The sequence below is a fragment of the Xiphophorus maculatus genome, chromosome 9 (genome assembly GCF_002775205.1).
Source record: "Xiphophorus maculatus strain JP 163 A chromosome 9, X_maculatus-5.0-male, whole genome shotgun sequence".
Lineage (NCBI taxonomy): Eukaryota > Metazoa > Chordata > Actinopteri > Cyprinodontiformes > Poeciliidae > Xiphophorus > Xiphophorus maculatus.
Genome location: NC_036451.1, coordinates 4581866 through 4602511, shown reverse-complemented (window position 1 = coordinate 4602511; position 20646 = coordinate 4581866). Strand labels below are relative to the sequence as shown.

At 35.7% G+C, this 20646-nt stretch overlaps 2 protein-coding genes and 1 long non-coding RNA gene across 3 annotated transcripts; 1 reads left to right on the top strand and 2 right to left on the bottom strand.

Annotated features, from left to right (window-relative positions):
• Nucleotides 1-743: 743 nt before the first annotated feature.
• ttc4 (tetratricopeptide repeat domain 4) lies at nucleotides 744-5267 on the top strand. The gene is made up of 10 exons (XM_005803891.2): nucleotides 744-1028; nucleotides 1117-1234; nucleotides 1310-1471; nucleotides 1798-1875; nucleotides 2016-2140; nucleotides 2230-2316; nucleotides 3005-3246; nucleotides 3952-4036; nucleotides 4298-4380; nucleotides 4832-5267. The coding sequence occupies exons 1-10, from the start codon at nucleotides 918-920 to the stop codon at nucleotides 4956-4958; spliced, it is 1218 nt and encodes a 405-aa protein (XP_005803948.1). The 5' UTR covers nucleotides 744-917; the 3' UTR covers nucleotides 4959-5267.
• Nucleotides 5268-6688: 1421 nt separating this feature from the next.
• On the bottom strand, nucleotides 6689-9487 carry LOC102233504. Its single transcript, XR_002753254.1, has 4 exons — nucleotides 9389-9487; nucleotides 8506-8645; nucleotides 8228-8415; nucleotides 6689-8147 (listed from the first exon to the last, which is right to left on the bottom strand). It is a non-coding gene; the product is annotated as an uncharacterized LOC102233504 (long non-coding RNA).
• Nucleotides 9488-14973: 5486 nt separating this feature from the next.
• On the bottom strand, nucleotides 14974-18826 carry LOC102226920 (cell number regulator 5-like). The gene is made up of 4 exons (XM_005803890.2): nucleotides 18726-18826; nucleotides 15902-16005; nucleotides 15616-15803; nucleotides 14974-15533 (listed from the first exon to the last, which is right to left on the bottom strand). Exons 2-4 carry the CDS (start codon nucleotides 15966-15968, stop codon nucleotides 15207-15209), a joined length of 582 nt encoding a protein of 193 aa, XP_005803947.1. The 5' UTR covers nucleotides 15969-16005; nucleotides 18726-18826; the 3' UTR covers nucleotides 14974-15206.
• Nucleotides 18827-20646: the final 1820 nt, after the last annotated feature.

Here is a 20646-nt window from a genome sequence, read left to right as displayed (position 1 = left end):
GTAATTAAATGAATGAGAGCCACGTGGGGCAAAATTGCCAAGTTGGAAGTACTCAAAGGCCACAAAAATTACTTAAAAAATAATTATTATTTTTGTGTTTTATCTGAATTAAAATAAACATTCAATATTTGATTGAAAGGATTAAAGTAGTCTGATTGCTGAATAAATCGAATTGATTAAATTCATTGAAAAAAGTAATAAGATTTTGCAGTTTCATTTGGCCACAAGCCATATAGCCATATATATTTTATCTGCCATTATTTATCTATAATCCATTCCCTAACATTCTTGTATATTCTGTATAATCTGTGCATATAGCTCCCTTATTTATATTTATACACAATATCTACAGTATATCTCTTTGCTATAACCCCTTATAGTCCATACATACATAGTCTTGTACATCTGTGAATAAATATTTATATCTCGTAGAGCACTTCTGGATAGATGCAAACTACATCTCGTTGCTTGTACTTGTGACAGTGCAATGACAATAAAGTTGAATTCTATTCTATTCTATAGGATACTGCATTATGCGGGAGAAGGCTACCTGGTCAAACAAGACCGAGGCTGACTTTATTTCACTATGTGCAAAAATACAGTTGGTCGAAGGACTTATAACAGCATCAACATCATCATTGAATGTGCCATAATAAATTATAGATGCAGTTTTTCATATTCTTCTGAGTATTAATTCACCAGAGGATATCCGCTCTGTCATCGGAACTAATGTTTCGACATTGCGTTGCTGTCCGGATAATAGTTGACGTAGCACCATGTGAACACATGCATAAACAAGGCATCTTCGAGACTGTACGGTGGTAGATCAGAAGGTTCTGTTTTAGTCAACTAATATTCTTGTATATATCAGAATATTGAGTGAAACAGAAAACTAGTTTATCATTTTCCGAGCTAAAATGGCGTCAACAGATGTGCAGGATGACAGCGACGACGGCATGGACGCGTTCATGGACAAATTCAAATCGCAGAGGTATAAAAATGCTTTCACTGACGATAACTGGGAGGAGGTAAGAAAGGCAGTCAGATCTCTTATCTTTTAATGGAAAGTAATTTTTAATCCGTATTTAGTCACTATGTTTAAATTCTTTTTTGCAGGAGTTCAATAAAATCCCAATGTTCATGAAAACATCTCCAGAAGAGATCGACCCTAAAAAATACCCTGAGCTAGCCTGTCTCCAATCTATAATCCATGATGAGGATAGATCTCCGGAAGGCAAGTAAAACTTCACATTTGTGTCACACACACAAGGGCAGTAGTTTCAACAGTATGAGATCTGTGTTGTTTCAGAGCAAGCAAAGAGTCTGAAAGATGAAGGAAATGCATTTTTCAAGGAAAAGAACTACAAATATGCAGTAGTGGCCTATACAGCCGCTTTGAACAAGAAATGTGGGGATCAGGAGCTCAACGCTGTGCTACTGACAAACCGAGCAGCTTCACACTTCCACCTGGGTAAAAAAAAGTCCTATCTGTCAAAGTTTGTAATGCTACAACTCCACTAATATTTGGTTTAATGTGCCTTTTTGTAGACCTATCACGCTTTTGTGTTTTTGGTGGTACAATTATTTGGTATTTTTTGTTTATTTTTCTCTGACAGTCAACTCTTAGGCTTAATGCACAATGATGTACTAAGCTTACTACTACTATTAAATCATTTAAAGCTTGAAATTAAATTGGACATGTAAAATTTACAATTAAATCCATATTCACCCTCAAACATCCTATGATTGTCAGATGTAGGATGTCTAAAAAGATGTATGCAAACTTGTTTCGCACAGGTAACATGCGTTCTGCACTGAATGATGCTGCAGCTGCAAAGAAGATCAAACCAGACCATCTCAAAGCATTGGTCAGAGGTATGTAGTACAATTTATATTGCTATTGACTGTCCATACAATTAGATCATACAGCTATGCCAGAATATAGAAGACATTTTCATATCCCACATATATAAAATAAAATAGAATTGGGTATGACAGTTTTTGGGGTTCTGCAGGTGCTCAGTGCTGTGTGGAGCTGCGTAACTTTTCAGGCGCCATCCAGTGGTGTGATGAGGGACTGAAGTCCTACCCGACTGACAACAAACTGATTGAGCTGAGAGCATCTGCAGATAAGCATAAAGTAATTCAAGAGATCATGTTGCTTGAGTTGGGTTTCATGAGGGTTGCAACAAATGAATGGATGTGTTGTGTTTTTCTGTGGTGTCTCAGAGAGCAGCAGAGAGAGATGCCAGGAAAGCCAAGGCAAAAGAAAAGAAGCTACATGGTGAGAAAGAGGCCCTTCTGGGTGCTATAAAGGTATGTACGCCTTTTAGCTTCGAATACCTTAATTTTAAAACCGAAACAATTGAATTAAGTTCAGTTTATTTATACATTGCTGATTCACACCAAAGGTCATCTCAAGGCACTTTACAAAAAGAAATCAAATGTATATTCAGAAATGTTTAATCAGTTCAGTCCAATCATATTGGTAAATATGTCAACTGAAATGTGGAGACATTTCAGTTTGATCCTAGTTATCAACCAATGCAGTGAATCCCAGGTTATTCAAATTGGTCTAAGGGTCTTCTGTTTGAGACCTAGTGTACCTTCTGTGAAGAGAAATAACAGAAGGAGTATTAAGATGATGCATAATTAGAGAGTAGTAGGAGAAAGTAGCAGAGCAAGGAAAGTTGGTCAGTATATCACCAGTTGTCGTGTTAGATTGACTCAGGGTGACCTACCCCAATCTAACTATAAGCTTTGGCAAAGAGGAACATTTTAAACCTCATATTAAAAGTAGACAGAATGTTTGCATTTCAGACAAAAGCTGGGACCTTTTTCCAAATGAGAGGAGCCTGATGACTAAAATATTGGCATCACATTCTTATTTTAAGACAGTCTAGAGCCAACATGTGCAGGTTTACTGGTGACCACAGCTCTTCTGTCACCTCATCTAATTCAAATTTATTTTAATGATGATTTTTTGTATTTACTTTCTGCACAGGAAAGAGGCATCAAGCTTCTCCAGTCAATAAGGTCACGACCTGAAGGTTCAGACAGTGAGGATGAGGATGAACGCCCCTCAGCAGGAATAGCACAGCTGAGCCTGGACAGCCTGACCCCTGTGGAGGTCACAGGGGCTCAGGTCTTCCTGGATGAGCAGGGATCCTTGCACTGGCCGGTTCTGTTCCTTTACCCCGAGCATCAACAGAGCGATTTCATCTCAGCCTTCTGTGAGAATAACAGGTAAAGCACTGCTTTCTTTGCTTAAGCCCATTTATCAAATGGGGAATTTATGTCCTTATTCTATCCATAATTTATGTTTATGGTTATTGTCTTGCTAAAAGGTGTCCCTCAGTCTCAAGTAACAGTTATCCTGTCAACATCTGAGCCCTTCACACTGTAATCATTTCCAAGATTCAAATACACACAGCTGTGTGCTAAAAATGTCTAAAAAATGGAAAGATGTTCCCTCAGTAATATGACAACATTGTGAACATTTAACAACTTGAAACCAGCTGTGTTTTACACAATGTCTTGGTTTTTATTCTGCTTTTGTATTTGAAAAGGTAAATAATGAATTCTTATACTTTATGAGACTGATTCCTTTGAGTCATTTCTTGTTAAAACACTTACAACTCTTTCATTGTCTGTGTTTTGCATTTCAGCATGTGAAGGATTGGTAGAAGTTGTTTGGATTTATAAAAAATAGACATGCATTCATTCTGCTGCAGGCTAACAGAATATTCAGGGGTTTTTTTATCACAAAGAACTTTAACCACCACTTGGGGGCACTGTTTAGCCAACCTTTGTGTTTGACCACTTTATTGTAAAGAAAATGTTTATATTTTGTGACAACCGTTAGTAAACAATATGCCATTTAATGCCACTTTATTGCATAAGAATTTTGTCTTGCAGATATGTTTTGAATCTTTGTCTTTGTTGGATTAGCTTTACAGATCATCTTTCTGTTATGTTTGGGGAGGAACTTCCACCTTGGGATACAGACAGAAAATACCACCCACAAAACCTGCAGGTTTGTACCTCTGCAAAAGTAAAGCTTCTGAATAAACTAAACCACTGTTTTTTTCTGTTTTGTTATCTAAAATTGTTTCTTTTCTTATCATGTGTGAATTATTTAGTTGTATTTCCTCCAACAGAACGGTTTGTGTACTCTGTGAACTATGTCAACAAAAGTTTGAAAAGCTCGTTTGGAGCGTTTCAATTTAGGTCTCTAATTTAAATTTGAGTAGAGGTTAAATTTAATTTTTATGCAGCGTCTAACTTTGTTTTCCAGCTGTATTTTGAAGATGAGGAGAAGGAGACTCTCTACCAAATTGATCCAGAAATGTCACTTTTTAAAACATTGCAGCATAAAAGGTAATTTTTTAATTATGTTTCTTGGTTTGTTGGTATGATTGCTGGTTGTTATTACAGAGAGTTATTGAACATTCGAGCCAACAATTTCAAGGAGTATTTTTTGGTATTTATGATGAAAAAGTACGTTTTTATGTTTCCTAATAACCAATTTGAGCAATCTGTATTGTATTCTGGATTAGTGAATATAAAATTATGAAAATTCTTTTAGTACTTTCCCTTGTTAGAAATTTAACTTTTTTGCCATTTTATAAGGAGTGTAAGTCAGTTTTGCATGCTAACTATTTTTTACGGTTGGTAAATATGTGTGAGTGGTGGTGTTTGAGTTTTGAGGTGAAAAACCTTCAAAAATAAAATGGAAACTACATGTAATGCAAAGCAGCCAGTTAGTTTATTTTGAGAGGAAATCATTTCTTGCATCTTGCATTAATTGTTAAATCTGTCTCTTCAATAGGTTTTTTGTGAAGGCAGGCACCCCAAGCTTCATGGTTTTAGTAAAAGACTCACAGTTCTGCAAGCAGTTTTTGTCTGGAAAGAAAATCCATGGATTGTCGACACGGATACATGATATGAAAAAGTAAAGGACTGACCTGAGCGCTTTTATTTTGGAGACTACAATTAAAAGACAACTATCTGCTTGGCCTTGTTAATAAAACAGAATCTCTTGGCAAAACCTCATTACTGTGAACATGCTTGGTAGTTGATATGTACAGGTTATTATGATTGTGATGTCTTCTTTAGATTTTCCAAACATGACTCTCTACATCATGGCCAAACATCCCTATTTTGATCCCATCTATGAAATCATGTGGTTCATTCAAATGTAACTTTGTAAAAATGAGTGTTGATTCTCCATATGTTCTAGAAATAAATACTGCATGCCCTTCTGATGACGCTTTCATAGCTTTAATATGTAATAAGAAAATTCTTAAATAATACAAATAAAATGGCAAGTCTAAGATGAAGGTTAAGAGACTTTGGGTTTCAAAGTTGACCAAAAGAGTTTTGGTCGACTTCTCATTGGGTGGAAATGGCCGTAAATCAGACCCTTCCTACATAGATTACAGGTAACAGTTGCTTTGCTAAGATCATTGTTGACATTAAGGCTAAAAATAATAATTTGATTAATTGTGATGAATAGAAGTTATCGAGTAATTAACTGGAGCAAGCAAGCTCAAAAAAAGCCCTTCACTGAAAGAACAACACATTCATATCAGTAATTAAGTCAGAATTGTACAAAAATATATACATCTGCATTTAAGATGAAAATAACTTATGTATTTGTAAATCTGTTCTATCCAGGACTTCTCAGGTGGCCTACTTTTAGTTTTACCTGGTTCAATTTAATTTATTTGCTTATTTGCATCTTATAATGTTGTATAAAGAAATGCTAAATGACAAATCTGCAGAATGTATGCATTTATTATCCGACTAATCACCAGAATAATCAATAGAATAACCAATTATTAAAATAGTTGCATCTTTGGTTATGCTGTCTGCCTAACTCCCAGAATTACTGATTTTATAGATTTTCGTCACACTTGCCACTGATAAATTTATCCAAACACATAAAAGAAGATATCTACAGTACAGACCAAAAGTTTGGACACACCTTTTTATTCAATGAGTTTCCTTTATTTTCATGACTATTGACATTGTAGATTCACACTGAAGGCATCAAAACTATGAATAACACATGTGGAAATATGCACTAAACAAAAAAGTGTAAAACAACTGAAAATAGCCCTTATATTCTAGTTTCTTCAAAGTAGCAACATTTTGCTGTGATTACTGCTTTGCACACACTCTGCATTTTCTTGATGAGCTTCAAGAGGTCGTCACCTGAAATGGTTTTCACTTCATAGGTGTGCCCTGTCAGGTTAATAAGTGGGATTTCTTGCCTTATAAATAGTCATGAAAATAAAGAAAACCCATTGAATTTAGAAGGTGTGTCCAAACTTTTGGTCTGTACTGTTTGTGTAACTAAATAAACTGGAGTAGCATTGAAAAGAATCTGATTAAAGAAAAATGATGCATACATTTGTAGTGAAAGACGTATGAAATATTAATGTTACACAAAGTAAGCTATGTCTGTGATGGATCAGTTTAACCTCCAGCAAAAACCCCCAGAGGGTGCAGAGGAAACCAACACTTCTACTCCTCACTTGGCACCAGAACATGTTTTATCCAAAGAAGTCTCCTCACTCTTTGCTGACACAATTCTTTCACCCTGACCCAGTGAAAAAAAAAAAGACTTCTGCTATAAACATACAGATAAGACCAACCCTTCATAACGATAAGACCGTTTGGCTTCAGTTGTTTTGCTTTATTTCATGTTGACAACCAGAATTAGGATAATACAGTGCAGTGTTTTACCCTGTTCTGAAGGCACACAGAGTCAAGCTGTACATATCTCCCTCCCTGACAGTTAATGTTATGTTTACCAACACACATTCATGTGAAACATTCTAGGAAAATGTTTACTTGCTTTAGGGACATCTTTCAAAGCTGGTTTTCCCTGGTTTTACACACCCGCAATGATATAATCATAAACCCAGTTACTTGTATCTTTGGCAATGTGGTCCAGCATCATGCTCTGCTTAAATGAAATCACATTTTTATGTAATCTAGTTTTCTAAAAATCCAATTTCATTAGCTGTAAGTCAAATGTGAAAATAACCAGTAAAAACACAAATATGCCACTGTATAAATCTATATCATATGAATTTAACACTTATGACTGAATAAATGTGAAAGAATGATTGTTTATCAATATTATAGTTAAGGGTGGGTGATATGGACTTCAAGCTTTATAGTAGTCTAATATTGTAATAATGAAAGTGACGCTAACTATTACTACTTTAGGTAACTATGGCTGTGATTGTATGGCACAACAAGAGCAGCTGCACAAACAAACACTTCTCTTGGAAAACATAAGATTAGTGATTACTGTCACTAATTTGCACACAGAAACTGAATTTAGTCATATTTTAAAATGTACTGATATTTATTGAACAAACAGTGTAGAAAATAGTAAAACTAATAATCCTGACATTACAGAGAGTTTGGGGGAGTTTTAAACATCAATTAGAATTTATTGTGACAATGATAAATCAAAACTCTTAAGAAATTTATCACAATAAACAATATGAATGCCGGCCCCTAATTCTAACTCAATTTAATGTATTAGTCACTCATTCATATTTTTTTAGGTGCGTTATTGGGGTTATGTTTTTTTTTTTAATTTGAAATGAAGGAAGTAGACACACGATGTTTATAAGAAAATATGCATATGAACTTCAAGGTCACATTTAACATTTTATTTTTATAGGAAGTATTGACTTGACTGTCAATACTGATCTGAAGAATTTAACTTTTGACAAATTTGTACAGAAATTTTACTCTTTAAAATCAAGATGGTTTTCATTTTGTAGTCCTGTAAGACTTTGAGCAGGATTTTGAAAACTAACAGGAGTTTGAGAGTTTTGAAACCCACCAGGATGTTGAGGACAATTCTGAAACCAAGGAGGGCTTTGGGGAAAGTTTTGAAACCCAACAGGGTTTTGAAAACCGCCAGAAGGTGAAGCAGAGTTTTGGTTAACCGTCATGACAGGATTAGTCCGCATGTTGACCACAGTTGGTGGCTGCTGTGTCTGGGGCTGCTGCACAATGACAACAACAGGAGTGTACTCCTTTAGCTCACGATGCATCTGACACCAGGAGCACCAGACACAGCAACAGGAAGCAAATATGTCTTCGCACAGGGAACCCTGAAAGCAAACACATTCAAACTTATAACATTGCACCCTCATTTCAAAATAAGTTCAGGTGAGCGTAAATTACCACATACCTTTATTCCGTGTTTGTTACGAATGGAGGCCCTCAAAGACAGTGCTGCAGGGGTGAAAAACAGAGGCATTCCACAGGTAGCAAGCGCAACAGGACATAACATGTCGCATAAAGGCAAACAGTAATTCTCTCCAAATCTTCTTGAAACGGTGCAGGCAAGGAAAGGGCAACACCAGAAGCCATAGCAACCTGGGGAACACAGAGATATACAGAGCAATGAAGCTGACTTAGCTCTTTAGAAGACTTATGACATTTAATCTCAAAGAAAACAACTCTTACAAGTATTCACGTCTTCAAAGCAGTCAAATAGACCACTTTTCCAGGCTATCGGGGGAGTTTCTGACATCCTACCCAGTTCAGCCACAAACTGAATTATGACCGTCTGTGACCAGGAGAGACTCAATCAGCTCTAAAGTTTTCTGCAAAACAACACATAATACCACAAAACATGAAAATCTATGTTTTGTTTTGTTTTTTTTTAGAAACAGTTGACTATGTAGCAGAAATCCAAGCCGATAGCATTTCTGTTATACTACAAAAATCCACTGTGTCTCTAGAACAGTGGTACATGATTCGACTTGTCCTATTTCAACTGATTATTCTTTCACAGTCTGACTGCTGGCAAAGACATTGTGATCAAATCTATGCCTCTCTTTCTGTAATGTAATAATGATGGATCGATGGCAGGAAGAAATTACTGCAATTTGTTAAGAGCCATCTGTTAAACCCCTTGTAAATACATCTCTGTACGTTTTGTATGTATCACTAACAAGTCTAGATTTGTAAAGTTTAAGTTTCAGTGTGTATCTAATATCTATGGAAAGCTCCAAACTCAAGATAGAAAACATCAATTTAAGAAAAAAAAGACTTCCTGGTGGTGAGACTTGATGCTTTATCAAACTAACAAAAGAGTCATTTAGGAATGTGTGCTCCCTAATTTTACACAGCAAGCTAGCTTATTAAGTTTGCTGAAGATTCACTCATTAATAACCAGGAATTAAAAACATATAGTAGCATTTGCTGGACATTTATCTGCAATAAATAGATGATAAATACCCAGCAAGTATTTCATTTACACTATCTTATAGATGTAACTATGTTTGCATAACATTGAAATATATGAAAATAATCTGTTAAGTATGCATACTGAATATTTTTTTACCTGCTCTTGCGGGAGACCTTCCTTACATCTCTGTGGATATCGGCGAATGTGTGGTTTACAGTAAGGTTTGCTTTGGCTTGCTCACACAAATATTTCATTTTGTAATTTGATATGAAAACACCCATCCTCCCTTTTGACTGTAATCCTGAGAGCCTAGACATGCTCTAAATGAAGCTCTGCCTTTTTTGTTTGCTGAAGGAGGATTCAATCAGCAGTTTGAAAGAAGGAATTTAACAAATGGCTCCATGTCCCAAGCCAATATGGCCCAAAACTCTTAAAATGGGATGACAAACGATAAAATAAAAACTGTCGAGTAGCTTCACAAATTTATGAGATATGATATGGTTGAAGCAGATAGCAAAATATTTTAGCCATGTTTTTATTGAACTAATCAGATTTTGACATGTAGCTGACTATGAAGGAGTCATAGTCAGCTGATAATGAAAGCAAACATGTTTCACTGTTGTTAGTTCAGAAAGCACCTGGAAGGAAAAACTGAGATTTAGCAGAATTTTAAACCTTGTTGTAAGTTTTAGGATACAGTTTGCCTGCTTCCATTGCTTGTTACAATTATTTCAGGGCAACTCCTTTCTTATATGTACACTTGTATTAATTGTTAAAAAAGGGAAGCCACTTTAATGATCTCTCAGGTTAAGATGTGAGTTTTTTACCTCTGGAATTATCTATATGCCAGATGTAAACACTGGAACCATTCAAATAAAAATGAAATATTTATTAGCAGATTTGAAAGTACGGCGATGAGTTGTCCTTTATTCATTGGTTTGCCTCAATAAGTAGTATTATCTGGACTCCTTGTCCTGACCCAATTGGGGATTTATTTTATACCACCCAATGCATAAACAGATACTGATTAGAGGAAAGGGTAAACCTAGACTCTGTATTGATCTCTTGTGTAATGGGAAAGTTCACTTTCTGCTACATCACTTACTTCGAGGAAGCTTACATACCCCAGGTACAAGTTTAAAAAGCAACAGATTTTAAATTACACTGATCTAAGTTCATTCATCACTGGTTTGCTTCAGCCAGGAGAATTACAACACATACACAACACAGGTTTTGTGGAGGCTTTTGAGCCGGTCTTTGAGCAGGGTGTTGTGCAGGGTTTTGAACACCAACAGAAGGTAGAGGTTTGATTAGCCATCATGACAGGATTAGCCTGCACATTGACCACAATTTGAGACTGCAGTTGCAGGGGCTGTTGCCCCACTACAGGAGTTTGATCCTTTTGGTCATGATGCATCTAGCACCAGAAAGCACACACGTCTTTGCAGAGGGAACTCTGAAAGCAAACACAGAAACTTTTTATAATATTACACATTCATTTCAAAATGAGTTCAGATTAGCGTAAAATTTGTCATACCATTATTCCGTGTTTTTTTCAGAATAGAAGCTCTCGGACTGCACAACATGGGGTATAAATACAGTAATCCCACAGGCTACACATGCAGCAGGAGTCAGAATGTCACAAAAGGCAGACAGTTCTTTTGAAATCTTCCTGAAACAATGCAGCCAAGGCAAAAGCAACTCCAGGAGTCATCGCAGCCTGGAGAACACACAGACGTAGAGATACAGAGCAGTTACCGGTAAATGGTCTTAGGTGAGTGTAAGGCCTATTGTTTTAAATTTAAAAAACTGACTTCAAAGTAAGAATTTACACTTTATCAAACTATGGAAAATTAATCCATGAATGGCTGCCCATCCTTTTTGTTCTTGTTCTAACTTAGTAGAGCTACATTTAGAACAAGATGGCTCAACATGTTTGCTGAACAAAAAAATACAACCAGGAGTTAAAAACTTACAGAGGAATGTTTAAACAGATCAAAAAATCAAATCAAATTTTATTTGTATAGCACATTTCAGCAGCCAGACATTTCAAAGTGCTTTACATCATATCAAACACAGAAACACAATGCAACATAGAATCAACAATCAAAACACGACATTAAGTTAAGTTTCATCAATAAATTTGTAATTGATTAAATTTCAAATACAATCTTAAACAGGTGGGTTTTTAGTTGAGATTTAAAGGAAGTCAGTGTTTCAGCAGTTTTACAGTTTTCTGGAAGTTTGTTCCAAACTTGTGGTGCATAGATGCTGAAAGCTGCTTCTCCTTGCTTGGTTCTGGTTCTGGGGATGCAGAGCAGAACCAGAACCGGAAGACCTGAGAGGTCTGGAAGGTTGATACAACAACAGCAGATCTTTAATGTATTGTGGTGCTAAGCCGTTCAGTGATTTATAAACTAACAACAGTATTTTAAAGTCTATTCTTTGAGCTACAGGGAGCCAGTGGAGGGACTTTAAAACTGGTGTTATGTGCTCTATCTTCCTGCTTTTAGTGAGAACGCGAGCAGCAGCGTTCTGGATCAGCTGCAGCTGTTTGATTGATTTGTTGGACAGACCTGTGAAGACGCTGTTGCAATAATCAATACGACTGAAGATAAACGCATGGATGAGTTTCTCTAGATCTGGCTGAGATATTAGTCCTTTAATCCTGGAAATGTTCTTCAGGTGATAGAAGGCCGACTTTGTAACTGTCTTTATGTGGCTCTGGAGGTTCAGGTCAGAGTCCATCACTACTCCCAGATTTCGGGCCTGATGACTGGTTTTTAGTTGTAATAACTGAAGCTGTGCATTGACTCTACAGTAGATTGTTCCTCTTTAGGTCCAAAAATAATAACTTGAGTTTTGTTTTGTTCAACTGGAGAAAGTTTTGGCACATCCACACATTTATCTGTTCTAAGCATCTGTTCAGTGACAGATGAGTTGCTTCCTGATTGTTTGCATACTTATCAGCTATTTGTCGACTTTAGAAACTTAAAAAATAACATGGACTTATCTATAAAATCCATCTATAAAATGGCAGAAAAATTCCTCCATATAAATTCAGAAAGAAAAAGCATAGCCACCCAAGGAAAGGTCATGCCTAAGAGAACTGGGAAGGTGAGAAAAGGTCAGCGACTGTCACTCAGCATGTTGCTTCACTGTTAAAAAAAATTGCTGGACTTCGAGTGGGACTTTGTCTAGGTAGGGTACCACTATCTTTTCATAATGCTATTATTATGTGGGGTTTTTTCAACTTCAGTGGAATTGCTCACTAAACACTCCTATAACACTGTAGCAACACTGCACCTACCTTGACAGTAGTTTTTGTTCAAGTACTTGAAGGAACTTAAAGTAATTCTTAAACCATTTGCAGTAATAGCAGAGTGTACAACATAGTTAAAATAGCTTTAGAGTTGCTTTCATATGAATGAGGAAATGACAGAGAGGAGAACAGATCTGGGACAGATAATGGATCAGGAAGTGCAGAGAATTAGCAAGGAGGTGATGATGTTTATTTTAGAGAGGAGGAAAAAAGTAAGAAATGCAATGAAGTGTAAACTTGAATATTCTGATTTGGTTAGGGTAGAGCTGTAATGTAAAATTAATTTTTGCTTACTACATGTTGGAGAGGCAGTGTAGTGGAGGTTGTTTGTCAAACCAAACATTCAATAAAAGTTCCATCAAGCCACTACTAAGGCACTGGGGTCAAGTTTCAGTATGCAGGGTTTTGATACTCAGCAGGACTTTGTGGAGGGTTTTGAAACCCAGTAGGATTTTGAGTGCAGAATCCTACTTGGTATTCTGCACCTAGAATACCCAGTACTCTTCTAGGTATATTGCCCAGTTATGATATTCAACAGGAATTTGAAGAGCGTTTTGAGGAGAGTTGTAAAACATAACCAGGTTTTGAAAACCAACAGAAGGTGAAAAAGAGTTTTGATTAGGCTGCATATTGACCACAGATTGAGGCTGTCGCACTGCAACGACAGGAGTTTGGTCCTTTTGTTCATGTTTCATCTGACAGCAGAAGCAGCAGAAAGTGGGACAGTGGGAAGCCTGAAAGCAAACACATTGAAACTTTTTATAACATTGCACTTTCATTTCCAAATGAGTTCAGGTGAGTGTAAATTTGTCATACCATTATTCCGTGTTTGTTAGGAATGGAAGCTCTCTTAGACTATACAGCAGGGGGAATAAACAGAGGAATCCCACAGGCTGCATGTGCAGCAGGAGTCAGGATGTTACATAAAGGCAGACAGTTGCTCTCTTTAAATGACGCTAAAACAGTGCAGGCTATGGAGAGGCATCACCAGAAACCACAGCATCTTGGAGAACACACAAACATACAGCATGGAAGGCTTACTGTTTTAAATTTAAAAAAAAAAAAAAAATGTCTTGAACATGTTAATCAGTCAGTCAATCAATTGTATTTATAAAGCACCTTCACACTAAAAGCAGCTCAAAGTGTTGTACAGAATCTTTTTAAATCTTCAGTTTTCTCTGGGCACACTCATTTAGGAAAACCTTTTTATGAGAATAGCAGAGCTACATTGTCCAAGTTAGTTTTCAGTTTGAAAAATTGACTGACCATAGAGGCACATGAGGCAGTTAAAATAACAAGGGGATTTTGGTTGAAATCTTTAATAAAATGATCAATCATCAATCAAAATCTGTATGTGCAAAGCAAGTTAATCAAACAAAGCAACAGACAGTTAATGCACAACAACATCATGACGTAAAATGACTTTAGAAACCAAAACACTTGTTTTGTTGCTTTTCAACCATGATCTTATCCGAGTTTAAAGCTGCGCTGCTGCAGGGTCTGGTGAGACTTTAATCTCAATCTCAATATTAATTTATTTATTAAAGGACATAAAACAATAGATGGTGAAGAAAGTGCTGCACAATTCAATATACTATAACTATAATGATAATAAGAACAAGAAAAATAAATATATAGGCAAGATTACAACAAAATACAAATATACTCAATGACTCAATAAAAAACCCCTCAAACTCAGTTTGGATCAAATGCCAAAGAATAAAAATGGCTATTGAGCAAAGATTTAATCCAATTGAGAAGTAATAACTGTATGAAACACTTTATGAAGGTCTTTTATTAGGAGGTAAGGCTTCATCTTAGATATTTGTCTTAGTTGAAAAAAACTGGACTTCACAAAAGTTGTCTAGCACTACTGAAAATAAAGAAGTTTAGGTTGTTTTAAAAGCTATTTTTAGTTCATTTGCATATTTGGATTATATGTCTTTCATCTTCTGTTTGGTTAACACTCCATAGCTTTTCTATATGGTTTAGGTTGTGCCAGTTTGGTGGTCAAACACAATGATTCCATGGTCATTAAACCAGCCAGAGTCTCTTCTTTGCATTTCTTACTTTTTTCAACTTCTCTAAAACAAACATCACTCCCTCCTAATATGGTGATGTAATCTAGTTTTCTAAAAATTAAATTTCATTAACTGTAAGCCATAAATATAAAAATGGCCAGAGAAAAACAAGCATACCTCTGTGGCTAATAAAGTTGCATCATATGAATTTTACTTTTTGTCACATTTTAGAATTTCATATTTTTAATTAATTAATTACCTGTAATACAGTAACTGTTCAACTATTCTAAGTAGGTGTACCTGTAGATAAACAAAAACATTTGGTGTATCTTACATAAACATTCTAATTAGTTTGGTAATTTTTAGTGAGAAAGAAATCATTAATTAGAGTCAAACAATAAGGTCAAGTCACTCAGTTTTTATTTATTATTTTGTTATTGACATGTATAAATCAATTTGTTTAACAACATTTTTTAAAGTAAATACACATATGAACTCAAACAACTCAAATTCAGCACATTTTTTTTGGAAGTACTGGCAGTTAATTGATATTTTGGATAGAGTAAAGAATCCCATTATACACCAACATGATCATGAATGATCAGAGAAACTTACATTTTTCACAAGTTTGTTAGGAATTATGAGCTTTGGGACTTTTAACAGGATTTTGGAACTCTGTGGAATATTGAGGAGGGTTTTGATAACCACCAGGATACTGAGGAGGGTTTTGAAACATAACTGGGTTTTGAGCAGGGTTTTGAACACCAACAGGAGGTGGCAAAGGGTTTTGATTAACCATCATGACAGGATTAGCCTGCACATTGATCACAGTAGTGTGTTGTTGCGGGGGCTGCTGCACCACAGTGACAGGAGCTCCAGCCTTTAGCTCACGATGCATCTGACACCAGGAGCACCAGACACAGAAACAGGAAATTGCCATGTCTTCACAGAGGGAACCCTGAAAGCAAACACATTGAAAGTTTTCATAATGTAATGTACTACTTCAAAATGAATCCAGATGAGTGTAAAATATGTCATACCTGTATTCGATATTTGTGCCGAATGGAAGCCCTCAGAGAAATTGCCGCGGGGGGGACAATCAAAGGAATCCCACAGGCTACCAATACAGCAGGAGTCAGAAAGTCACATAAAGGCAGACAGTTGTTCTCATTAAACAATCCTGAAACGGTGCAGGCAAGACAAGGCAGGCACCAGAAGCCGTAGCAACCTGGAAAACACAGAGACAGACAGATTCAGAACAGTGAAATTGTCTTAGGTAATTTAAGGTATATTGTTTTAAATTTAAGAAAAAGAAATGACTCTTACAAGTACCGCAATCTTCACAGCAGTCAAAGAGACTGGTTTTCCACTCTCTGAGGGGAGGTTCTGCCATCCTATCTCGAAGTTCAGCCACAAACTGAACTATGACCCTGCGTGATCAGAAAATAAATGAGTCAGTTTTTGGAAAAACAACACACCATAATATAATGAACTAAAATGCATGGGTATTTTTGGAAACAGATGGCTATGTAGAAGTAATCCAAATTTATATAATTTCTGTCGTGATACTATTGAAACCCACTGTGTCTCTAAAACTGATACATCTTGTTACTTCTCCTGTTTCAGACGATTATTGTTTCAGTCTGACAAACTGCTGGAAAAGATATTGTGATCAAATCTGTGCCTCAAAATTCATAATGCATGTCACCTTGAAAGATCTATGAAGAATTTAAGTTGCAATTTCTTAAGACCTGTCAGTTATAACTCTTGTAAATATATATCTATGTGTTTTGCACATATCACTAACAAGTCTAGACTTCACTTACTGAATGTTTCCACCAATTATTTTGGAAAACTTCAAGTGCACCAGGAACAAACGCAATTAAAAGAAAAATAGACTTATTGAAAGTAAGAATTGAGTCCTTCATTGCTCATTCTTTTTGCCCTTATTTTAATTTAGCACAGCTAAATTTAGAACAAGATGGCTCAACATACACTCAGCAAACAGGAATTCAAAACTTACAGAGGAATGTTTAAACAAGTGAACTGCTTAATTTTGCATCTTGATTTTTTGCATACCTAAAAACCAATTTGTCGACTAGTAAAACTTGACTAGTAAACCTAAGGAGTAACAATCAGTGGTGGAGAAAGTACTCAAAAAATGTACTTACGTAAAAGTACAATTACACAGACAAAAATATACTCTAGTAAAAGTAAAAGTACCACCTTAACATTTTTACTTGAGTAAAAGTAAAAATGTACTGGCTTTTAAAATACTTAAGTATTAAAAATAGAAGTACCTGCTGAATGCATTACCTAATCGCTAATACAATATCATTAAGTGTACCGTACCTATTGTATTTAATTTTAATACATCAGATACAGTATGTGCCATTTTAATGAACAATGCCACAGATAAAGCATGTAACAGAGTAACTGTGTTACTCTCTGTAGCATAGTTTAGACTTAGATATGTGATTCTATGCATCATAATTTCAGGGATGGAAACATCTCGTCTCCTGAACATAGCATAAACTTCACCTTTTTTGCCACTAGTGGCATTTATTTTGAAAGAAATCCAACAGAAAGGGGATGGAAAGAAGGTGGGTGGGGGAGGACATGCAACCCAGGAGCCACGTAGCAGTGTTGTAGTCAAGACCACCTAACGTGAGACCAAGTCAAGATCAAGACCAGCACCCCTCGCTACGTGACACAATAAAATTAAGTGCATCTATCAAATTTGCTTCTCAAATTGATCTGAAAGGTCCACATTCCCATAAAACACCTACATATTAAATACTTAGAGCTAAAATAAATTCACCAAATATCACTATGAATTCAAACTCTTCTTCATTTTGCCTTGTTTCCATTTCTGTGCCACAATCCTCAGAGGTCTCCTGCCATCCCTAAAAAGATAACGCCCTGGGCGGTTGCCCATGTCAGAAGCCATAACTGTACTTGTACTCCGTTACTTCCCACCACTGGTAACAATAGACTCAGATGGGCTGCTTAAGATCTCATGGCATCTATTAAAAAATATTTTTGCTCAATTAAAATTTAGGATTGTAATGCATCTTTTGCATTTTACTTTTCTGTCTTTCTCATGCTGTTTTATTTTTATGTTATTTGAATCCCAGCAGCTTGGACAATCAGCATGATGTGTCTGATTGTCTTGCACTGTTGGACAGATTTGCTCTGCAAATTGGGTAATAGGCAAAAATCACAACCTCAAAATAAAGTTTGTTTTGTTTTTTGAGTGTTCCATCACAACTAAAAATTAAAATTTGTTGGACTAGGTAAAGGTTTGTCATTGTCCCTTTTTAATGAGTCCACCTGTAATTTAGGTTCCTGGCTTTTCACTCTGTTCAGCTCATTTCAACTCATTTCATTCAGCTATTTTGAAGAAGGGGCTGATGGCTGCTAATTAAGATTTTCCCATTGATTATTGTGAATAATTGGTAAAGTATAACAATGCAGTTTTTTAAAAATAAAATATAAAAACAATACATTTTCAATGCTTTCCACATTATTTAAATGTCTTTTAGAGAAATTTGATTTACTTCTCATCAGAGACTAGCTTCTTGGTTGAATTATTTAAATCTCATATCGTAAGAATCTAAAATATGTTTGTGTAAAGTAAGGAAATTAAACAAGGCAACAGAGAGTTAATGCACAACAACATTGAGAAGTGAAATAACTTTAGAAACCAGAACACTTTTCAACCATGATTTTATCAGAGCGTGAAGCTGCGCTGCTGCAGGGCGTTGTCCATCTAATTGTGTTTTGTCACTTCTTATCTTCTTTTTTAAGATAAATGTAATAAGATAGTTAAAAAACTTAATGCTTTCTGAATATTTTTTAAGCTATCTACAAAAGTGATTTTATCTTAGCTCTGATCTGTGTTATTATTATGTAATGATAATGTCTGACTTTTTATTGGCCTTAGACCTTCTGACAGACACAGTGACTTAAAAGAAAAGTAAATACTTGAACATTTTGAAAGACAAGTTATAAATCTAAAACAATTCAATTAGAAAAACTAAAGTATTTTGTCTTCACTTTCAAGTAAATGTAAAAATGTTTAGATGCATTCAGTTAGGAATGTATGTATAAAACTTTGACTAAGATATACATAAGTAAATCTTTTTACCTGCTTTTGTGGGAGATCTTCCTTGCACCTCCGTAGATATTAGCAAATGTGTGGATGACAGTAAGGTTTGCTTTGCGTGGACGCACACAAAATATGTTGCAAAACCTGTGACACCATCAATCAGGGCAGCCAGTTTGGATACACGCCATCTGCTCCTTCCTCTTGAGCCTGATTGAGTGCTCACAATCAACATCGTAAATGATTTCACTCTGATGCTGCTGCTGTTCATCAGCATCAAATTGCTGTTGCATTTTACTATCCTTGTGTCATTTAATGAAGCTTGAGTTTTACTGTTTGGTGACTCGCGTATTACATGCTCAAACAATCCTTTTTGTAATTTGATTCTGAAACAAACATTCTCGTTTTTGATTTGTTTTGTTTTATGAGAACTTGGACACGCACTGGATTAAGCTCTGCTTTTTATTAGCTGAATGAGGCGATTTCATAATCACCAGAGGTCAAAACAATTTGCTACTAATCTAAAGCTTCCACAGCCCGAGCCAGTCTAAGCCAAGACTAACAATAAACAATAAAATATTGACTTTTGAGTTGTTTCACAAAATCACCAGATATGAAGCTCCAGTTTGAAGCAGATAGCAAAAAATTTTAACCATGTTTGGATTTAACTATTCAGATTTTGACATGAAGCTGACTATGAAGGAAGTAGCAGTGAAAACAAAAATGCTTCAAGGTTGTGGGTTGGATTGGTTCAGAAACCACCTGGAGGGAAAAACTTCAATTTTGTAGACTTTTAAAATATTGTTATAAGTATTACTTCGGATACAGGGTGTAAGGGTAAGCCTTAATCCACTGTTTGTTATATTTGTTTTAGAGCATCACCTTTCTTATTTTGCACATTTGCAGGAATACAGACTCATTTCCAGGAAAAGGCTAACCTAGCCTCTGAATGTATTGTTCTCCTGTGGAATGGAAATGTTTAGTTTCATTTACCATGAAGTCATTTACTTAAAAGAAACTTAAAGCACACACACAAGGAACAGGTTTAAGCAGCACAGCAACATTTAGAAAAACAAACAGTAGCGCTGGGTTTTTTCACACCATCTGTGCATATTTTTAAATTTTTCAGCTTAAACAAGGAGGCGCTGCTAAATTGAGAACAAATAGGGTAGTGGTGTGATTTATTAGTATGAATGCCATATTTACTTACAGGGCAGAAAATACTAAATTACCAAATAGATGGCTGTGTACTGTTGTCATACAGAGTTATAACAACATTGTAATTGCACTTGAAAGAACTGCAGCAACAAAACATGACTCATGCAGCTTTTCTCTATCTTTACCCTGAGTGGCTGCGCAAAACAGGGCACTGAAAACTGCCAAACCTGCATCTTCACATTTCTGACATAAAGAGGTCATTAAGTACTGAATGTCTTTCTTCATTCTTTGTCTTTAGTACAAAACAATAGAACTGATAAAAGTGCTAGGTGTGTCAGAAGGTGTGCCTTCTTATTTGCTTACTATCACTTGCATGATACTTTAACTGTGATTACTTTCAGAGTAAAAATTGTTTACATTTAATTTAAATTTCAAAAGTGACTAGACTCAAAAAATGCAGAAGTTGTAGGCCATGTTCAGATTATATCTGTTGTGTTACACCTTTCAAGTCTCCATTAGTCTCTTTAATTAGTTTTGCTAAATAATCTACAGAATCTTTAAATGGCAGAGCTAAGAAATAATTTTAAGAGCAGTTTTTCTATAAGGGAGAAGATTTGTAGCTATGTAAATAAAACTTGGACAGTGATTTATAACAAGTTTTATATCTCATCAAAACCAAAATATTTTCTCGCTTAAATGAGAGAGGTCTTAACAGTAAAACAGCAACACCTGGTGAGATATTTGAGTGTCAACTAGAAGGAACACAGAGAGGGAGATCTTAGCTCCTTCAAGCCTTTTTAAGAAG

Bases quoted from the DNA above. Each gene is read 5' to 3' on its own strand.
- ttc4 (XM_005803891.2), top strand. From the start codon at position 918: ATGGCGTCAACAGATGTGCAGGATGACAGCGACGACGGCATGGACGCG. The intron at 2,317-3,004 runs GTATGTACGCCT...CTTTCTGCACAG, and splicing joins CCCTTCTGGGTGCTATAAAG to GAAAGAGGCATCAAGCTTCT. The intron at 4,037-4,297 runs GTTTGTACCTCT...TTTGTTTTCCAG, and splicing joins ACCACCCACAAAACCTGCAG to CTGTATTTTGAAGATGAGGA.
- LOC102226920 (XM_005803890.2), bottom strand. From the start codon at position 15,968: ATGGCAGAACCTCCCCTCAGAGAGTGGAAAACCAGTCTCTTTGACTGC. The intron at 15,804-15,901 runs GTAAGAGTCATT...TGTGTTTTCCAG, and splicing joins CTGTGAAGATTGCGGTACTT to GTTGCTACGGCTTCTGGTGC. The intron at 15,534-15,615 runs GTATGACATATT...GTTTGCTTTCAG, and splicing joins GGCACAAATATCGAATACAG to GGTTCCCTCTGTGAAGACAT.